This window comes from Calcarisporiella thermophila, assembly GCF_041956535.1.
Source record: "Calcarisporiella thermophila strain CBS 279.70 unplaced genomic scaffold VTP21scaffold_31, whole genome shotgun sequence".
NCBI lineage: Eukaryota > Fungi > Calcarisporiellomycota > Calcarisporiellomycetes > Calcarisporiellales > Calcarisporiellaceae > Calcarisporiella > Calcarisporiella thermophila.
In genome coordinates this window covers 250,374-258,166 of record NW_027192221.1, presented here as the reverse complement: position 1 = coordinate 258,166, position 7,793 = coordinate 250,374, and the positions used below count along the sequence as shown (strand labels likewise).

General features: G+C 34.9%; 3 protein-coding genes and 1 non-coding gene across 4 annotated transcripts; 2 read left to right on the top strand and 2 right to left on the bottom strand.

Annotated features, from left to right (window-relative positions):
* Positions 1 to 746: 746 nt before the first annotated feature.
* VTP21DRAFT_7655 (uncharacterized protein) lies at positions 747 to 995 on the top strand (the record flags this gene model as incomplete). Its single annotated transcript, XM_069398420.1, has 2 exons — positions 747 to 845; positions 915 to 995. The coding sequence occupies 2 exons, from the start codon at positions 747 to 749 to the stop codon at positions 993 to 995; spliced, it is 180 nt and encodes a 59-aa protein (XP_069246448.1).
* Positions 996 to 2,628: 1,633 nt separating this feature from the next.
* Positions 2,629 to 3,480, bottom strand: VTP21DRAFT_7654 (uncharacterized protein; the record flags this gene model as incomplete). Its single annotated transcript, XM_069398419.1, has 1 exon — positions 2,629 to 3,480. One exon carries the CDS (start codon positions 3,478 to 3,480, stop codon positions 2,629 to 2,631), a length of 852 nt encoding a protein of 283 aa, XP_069246447.1.
* A 1,096-nt stretch (positions 3,481 to 4,576) lies between these two features.
* On the top strand, positions 4,577 to 6,807 carry VTP21DRAFT_7653 (uncharacterized protein; the record flags this gene model as incomplete). Its single annotated transcript, XM_069398418.1, has 10 exons — positions 4,577 to 4,672; positions 4,843 to 5,204; positions 5,278 to 5,321; positions 5,435 to 5,488; positions 5,567 to 5,632; positions 5,700 to 5,831; positions 5,900 to 6,275; positions 6,348 to 6,393; positions 6,467 to 6,672; positions 6,735 to 6,807. 10 exons carry the CDS (start codon positions 4,577 to 4,579, stop codon positions 6,805 to 6,807), a joined length of 1,455 nt encoding a protein of 484 aa, XP_069246446.1.
* Positions 6,808 to 7,662: 855 nt separating this feature from the next.
* On the bottom strand, positions 7,663 to 7,744 carry VTP21DRAFT_t324. The gene has a single exon. It is a non-coding gene; the product is annotated as a tRNA-Ser (tRNA).
* Positions 7,745 to 7,793: the final 49 nt, after the last annotated feature.

Sequence of the window (7,793 nt, the reverse complement as noted above, 5' to 3'; positions counted from 1 at the left end):
GATATTAGATCGAACCTTAGAAGTATTATAGACACTATTATGAATGTAGTAGGTTTCAAGCAACACAACTTGAATATGGATATATCAATTAACTTATAGTCAACATATAAAGACTTGATTTCTCCTACAATTTACTTCAAATTACTCCCATTCAGTAATCTATGAGCTTGGACCCCTTTGTGGTGACACAATTTCTTGGTTAATTTATTATTCACAAAATTTTACTCAAATCCGAGTTTGATGTTTCATTGTTTCAATCTCCCAAGATTGAGTTGTCGACTAAAACCTAACCTAATATGCATGAAATCAATTTCTTAAACTTAGTTTTTAAACGCAAAAGTTTAAGATCATTAGCTTTGTATCGCAATCAATCAATTTCAATATAGTCTCAGGGTTTTGTGACAGTGGAATATTAGCTGAAGTTAAAAATTCATAAAATTTTGTCAAAAATATTCTCTTTAGTTGCTTAACAAGGAATAATTCTCCAGGACAATGGTGGCATTTCCGACATCATTGCGTATTTGTATGGTAATAAAATTTTCGTTATATTAACTACCCGGTGAACAGACAAGGAGAATTTTTCCTGCTTAAGTAATTAGTATAGAGTAATTCCGCAAAATACAGGTGTTGTATTTTATGGATCCGCGTCATTTTTGCGTGAAAGCTATATAAAAGCTGTAGAAATATTTCGTTTTTACTCTTTACATAGTTTTTAACACTTTTATAAGAAATATCACAATAATACCATGCGCGCCTTTATCCTTGCTACCTTCCTGATGCTTGGCGTTGCTATAGCCGCGCCATCTGGTCAACCGGGTTCAAATGACCGTAAGTTGAATGTTACCGTGAGCTCAACAGAAAATTAGATTCGCATTAGCATGATTCTCAGACTTTGCCAAATATTTTTATATCAGGTGTATGTCCTCTCGGCGGAGATGATGGATGCAAGCTCCATTGCTCATTTTTCCACGGTCGGAATGTTGGTAGCTGCATAAATAACACCTGCATTTGCAGACCCTCTGCTACTGAAAGCGCTGACAGTATGTTCATACCACTCCATAAACTTCCTTTTATCTTTAGTTCAGTGGTTGTTAATAGTTTTCATAAATACTAATTAGCTGCATGCGCTGTTGGAGATTTCGGATGCGGTATTCATTGCTTTATTTTCCATGGAGTTAATGGTGGACAATGCATTAGTGATGGGAAGAGCTCAAACAGATGCTCCTGCGTTACCCTTCCTGATAACGAGAAAAAGGATAATGCTAAGCAAGTTTAGTTTGAATTTGCATTGACGTTTATTAGATATACACTATTTACAAGTTTGACTCGCATTTTTATGACAACTCTTTCTATCATTATGGCCAAACACATCATTTCAATAGTCTATAACTCTCTTGACTCTATACATTATCTTTCATTCTCTATTTTTTTTTTATAATAATGTACTAGATTGATTAATATCCTTCGATTCATCGTTAGAAGAATATCGGATACAATGTCTCTTAAGAATTATACTTAACAACTAAACTTTTTATCAGGTAATATTTATAATATTTTTTAAATCACTTGCTCTAATTAAAATAATCACATGAAAATAAATATGTATGAATAAATTTGCTAGCTTTTGTGGCATTTCTAAGTTTGATTATTTCTTTTTGTTGAAATTCCGAAAATATTGTTAGCCTAAGCACTCTTTGACTCACTACTTTCCAATGTCCGACTGATTTTATTCGACGAGAAATAGTTCACTGAACGTAAACTGGATATCAATCTTGAATTGAATATACATAGGGTCTTAAGGCAAACCAATGAAAGGGAACGCTGAATTATATTCAAGCCACAGTATTAAAAAGTCTCACTCTATTTACTGAGTTGAAATATATACTGAAAACTTAAATCTTAAAAGTTACTCTAGAAATCTTGAAGGATAAGCTTACATATCCTAATTATTCGCAAAAATTTCTGGAGGCAATAGAACTCTTCTGCAATGTATTTCGTTGGCAAGGTATAATAAGCCCATTACCATATTTATTAAATCTAAATTTATATAAAAATTCCTATATTCCCACAATTGCTTGTGATTATTTCTCATTTATCATGGCTAATTCCTTGAAACTAGAGAAATTTAATATTCATTATGAGAAAAAGCATTAATATATCCTGACAATAGCTAGCGATTGAGGTCATTTCAGACAGCCACATCAATGAGTCCTAAAAATTTTACAATAGTTATGAGCTTAAAAATATGTAATGTAGATTTGGCAGGAAGATCGCTGATTTATATTCGAATATTAAATCATTTTAGTATTTGATAATGAAAGAAGTGGTAATATTTTAGTTAAAAGTACCTAAAAGTCGGGAATATTTACAGTTTAATTAAACCGTGTATAATAACTTATGTTTTGAGCACCTACAATACATTAAACTTTATCTCTAGTTTATTGAGGATAGAATTAATTACTTGAAGACTAGAATATAATCTACTAGAAGAGCAAGAGAGAAGATTATTTGTAAAAACTTATGTATGAAAACTAATAAAGGATCGAATCATTATATTATACTACAATCATTAATAAAAAAGTTGGAGCATATGAAGAAGTCTACAACATTATTATAACAATATAAAGCTCATAAAGATGTTGAAGCGCGAATAAAATCTTCAACAGAGAGGTTGCTGTGAAAATTGCTTTTTGGAAGGGATGACTGTTCTTTATGAAAACTGGAACCATTAATACTGGAGCTAGAGTCATCTGCCAAGCGGTTGAGAACGATCAGATCATTAGTAAGTCGCAGTTGTAAAATGAGATCTGTGTAGATAAGAATTAGAGTATAATCCTTCAGTACGTTTGATATGATAATGCCGTTCAAGCACATGGAGATCACTAGCATTGGAACGGTTTCATATATGTATTCACGGAAAAGACGCCTCATTCTAACAGCCGGACCATAGGTATATCGTCCATTCTCACGAACTTGGTCATATATCTTTACCATAAATAAGGTAGTTAAAGAAAGATCTACGCTCATATCAAGTGCAAATGTAAGAGTAGTAGAAATCGGCTCCAATTTGTCAAGGCAGAGTTTGGAAATAGCATCATAGAAAGGTTGCATTAACGCACAATGTGAAGAGACAGCGGCCATCTTGAAAGCCACCAGTATATAAAAACCATAGCGTACAAAAGGATGGTGGTTGGTGACTGCGTTGCAACGCCAAAATAGAATGAGATGGTTCAACAACTTTGAGGCGTGAACAAATGCACAACCAAACCCGAGCTCTAAGGTGCAAGCATCGTTTTGTAATGATTCATTAAGGGTTAAGTTTAATCCTGCTGCTAATGCGAATATGTTTGAGAGAAAATGAGCAACTCCTGCTCTGGTAGAGAACAGTTTTGGACGTGCAAGCATAACGCGAATATTGATGAAACATGATGTAACAACCGAGGCGAGAATACCAAGATAGAAACGGTCAAACTCGGGCATTTTTGACAGGAATTTGAACCGGTCAGAGGAGACTAAAGAAGTAAAGATGTTGAAACGGGAAAAGATAGGACGGGTGTGAAAGAAAAGAGAATCAGAAACAACAAATGTGCAAGATATGACCGAGAAACGAATGTTTGGTGGCTGAGATTGTGGATAATCTAGTGGGTTACACCAACGAATACAATAAGAAGCTTGTTTCTACACTATTGTTTAGAAAGTTAGGTTAGTGTAACAGATGTGAAAAATATTATAAATTTAAATAGATTTATTCCAAGTAAAGTTAAATTGTTACTAATAATATTTGTAGTAGTTATTATTGTGTTATTTGGCTTTCAATGTTACGCATTCTAACTTATTTTCGTGAATTTCTACCCTAAACTCACCAATTTTCTAGTCTCTCTTCAAGCCGTACAATTTCTCACGCCTCTAATGAAACTAAAGCAGAAATAGTAAAACATGATTTACTTGACTCAAACAAATTGTAGTCTTTTAGATATGTATCCACATTTTAGTAGAGTCCCTGTACACATTCAAATTATATCTGAGAGCTATGCAAAACGAAATACTGGTTTACGAGAATTGGTCCGTGTGCACTCTACCGAGCTAGCCTCACGGAATCAAAGATTAGCCTGAAATTATTGGTAAAACTCAGTTGAGTTTAAAGATTTAGTTCAGTGTATGGGAATGAAGAACAGAGTTACAAATGCCAACTCGAAGAAGTAATATATTCAATCAACAACAAATAAACTTGTTAAAGTTTATAACATTAATTTAATATGATATAAAACAATCAAACTAGTTGCATTGAAAATTTCGAAACTTTCTATCACGCATATTGCAAAGTATTGAAATGGAAGATGTTCACAAATTATGGGGCCCCTTGTGCCAAAATATTCTCGCATGAGGAGATACTTTGTCTTGGCTGATGTAAATGCAAGTTGTGTTACATGTTTGACTTTGCAGCAACTAAAACAAATAGGAGAAAAAAAAATGCGGAACTCTAAATCCAGATATATAATAGAATTGCGAGAGGCAAAGAAAGGCCATCGTAAATTTTTCTCGTTAATATAATTTCTTCTTTCATTGCTTGTTAAATATGACAGTCTCTCTCATAAACAACTTCATTAACGGAAAGTATGTTGCACCCCTGAACGAAAAATATCTTGACAGCTTTGATCCTTCTACTGGGAAGGTGAGTTAGAATTAACTTGATATAAATTATTATAAATGTACTTGCTGCTATTCAATCTACCTATGTTGTGCTTTAAACACTTCTCGCAAAATACTCTTGTATTTGTTTACCTGGAGTGAAAAAAAAATAACTATTAAATAACTTACCCCTCTAACTTGTTCAAACATTAGCCATATATCAAGGTAGCAGACTCCACAAAAGAGGATGTTAATGCGGCGGTTGAAGCAGCTGAGCGCGCTTTTCCAGCTTGGTCAAAGCTTCCCCGCGATAAACGTTCGGAAATACTATTGAGAATAGCCGACCTTCTTGAGAGTCGTATTGAGGAGTTTGCTAGTGCTGAATCAAAAGATCAAGGGAAACCTTTACAGCTGGCTGCTCATGCTGATGTTCCTCGTGCTGTTCTAATGTTCCGTTACTTCGGAACTTTGATTCTCCATCTTCAAGAAAAAGTAAATGTAACGGATGGAATTGCCTTAAGCTACACTCAGCGCACTCCGACTGGCGTCGCAGGGTTGATTAGCCCATGGAACCTGTAAGTGCCCTTATAATTATCCATCTCGCTCACATTCTACCCATTAATTTTATTTAACATTCAATATATGCAGCCCGCTCTATTTACTTGTGTGGAAAATTGCACCTTGTCTTGCATGTAAGTTGCACAGTTTCTGATGCATATAAATTTCCTCATTAATTCATTTGATTCGCTCTCAATTCGAAGTTGTGTGAATATTTTTCCCTTACTAACCAAGGATTTTGCAATAGCTGGCTGTACTTGTGTATGTAAACCCAGTGAGTTCACAAGCGTTACAGCCAATAGTATGTAATCTTGGATTTATTTCATCATTATTGCGACAGCAAGTATATAATTATCTCTTTTATTTCCGCGACTTCTAGTGCTTTGCAGTGTCATGAAAGATGCCGGACTCCCCGATGGCGTTTGCAACATGGTGTTTGGCACAGGTAAGTTTTTTCGCTAATTTTTTAAATATGTCAATATAAATATTGAATATAATGCGTGTTCTCTCAGGTCCTCAAGCAGGTGCTGCTCTTGTTGAACATCCCAAAGTACCCTTGGTCTCCTTTACAGGAGGGTCAGTTGCTGGCGAAAAGATTAGTGAACTTGCTGGCCGACATCTTAAGAAATTAACTCTAGAGCTGGGTAATTAATTTAAATCACACTCTTGGTAATTATCTTTCCTATAAAACCACTAACATCATTGTCTACAGGTGGCAAAAATGCCAATATTATTTTCGAAGATGCTGATTTGGATGCATGTGTTCCCAAATCTATTCATGCTGCTTTCCTCAACCAGGGGGAAATCTGTCTATGCGGTTCGCGTGTTTTTGTACAAGAGAGCATCTATGATAAGTTCTTGAGCCGTTTTGTAAACGAAGCGCGGGCTCTTAAAGTTGGCGATCCTAGGGACAAGGACTCTTTCATGGGACCCGTCGTTAGTAAGCAGCATTTTGAGAAAATCATGAGCTATATTGACATTGCTCGCAATGATGGTGGTAAAATCGAGTGCGGTGGCCAAGCTCCTTCTCATCTGAAAGGCAGTGAGTTTGAAAATGGCTACTTTATTGAACCAACTGTTATCACCGGGTACTTGCCTATTAGATATTACCGTTTTTCTTTGTATCAACTAACTTTTGTTTCTTATTTTGATTTGAATAGATTGAAGCCAGAGAGTCGAGTGATGCAAGAAGAGATCTTTGGACCGGTGAGTTATTCATGAATATAAACAAAATTAGTATAGCACTATTAATTTTAAAAATTTCATGAATTCAATATAGGTTGTCACCGTGTATCCATTCAAAACCGAAGAAGAAGCAATCGCACTTGCCAATGGGTGTAAATATGGCCTCTCTGCATCTGTGTGGAGCCGTGATGGACAACGTGCCCGTCGAGTTGCAGAAAAATTGCAGGTGGGTAATGTATGGATTAATACTTGGATGATTCGTGATATGAGCATGCCTTTTGGTGGAGTTAAAGCCTCTGGGTAAGTATATTTTCAAGTGACCATGTAGATTATGATGTTGACATATTCGACTATCAAAATAGCCGTGGTCGCGAGGGTGGTGAGCACGCAATTAACTTCTTTACTGACTACAAAACTATAATTCTGGCGGATTAAGCCTTCAGCCTGCTAGACCTGCTATGTTGTGTAATTATAACAGTAGAATGATATTGAATGCTTTCATACCTCGAATTTGTTTTATTACTTTGTTTTAAATAAATAATATTGCTAGTGATCACAAAATCATTCTCATGCATAAATTAAAAGATGAATGCCAAGTAATTTTGTAAAGTTAAATGGTAACTAGGTAAATTAAAATATAGTAACACAAAGTAAATGTATAAAGAATATCAGAAAAGAGTTGGATTCAAGTTATTCTCTAGGTTGGTGAAATTTTACCACAAACGTTTCATGCACTATAATTCAAATGTGATACAATTACAATTATAGTGCGGAATGGGTGGAAATTAAGTTTCTATTGTATCCTTGTGATGGTATGAAAATCTTGCAAGCAAATCTTTAATTGAAAGAACTCTAATGACAATAAACAAACAATTGTTGATTGCTTTTTGAATCGTTTTAGCGCCTAGGCATATTGATGCACACACACGTACTTAAAAATATCAGAGATTGATCAGAAAGAGAAATTTATTTCAAGGTTTAAGGAGAGAAGTCCACGAATTAAATATCCAATAACGTTTATAAGATAATACTACCTTACTGCAAAATATAAGTTTTATATGTATTCTTATTTTGATTAACTTATTTAAGGCGGCACCTTGTGGCGTAATTTAAAATTGTAAATTAAGCAATGCCTCTGTGTAATGCTTCAAAATTTTGGTTTCTATTTCAACTATTTGTATTGAGTTTTGTGACAACAAGAGATATATCATGTCAAGCTATACCGGATTCCGGATTCGAAAATATTAATAAGTAGGGTACTCAATAACTTAGTTTTATCAAAAATTTTTTCGTCAGAAGCAGGGTTCGAACCTGCGCGGGCAGAGCCCACTAGATTTCAAGTCTAGCGCCTTAACCACTCGGCCATCCTGACTTTTAGCTACAGAGGGTTTTGCCTATCGGCTCAATTTCCACGAAAAAAT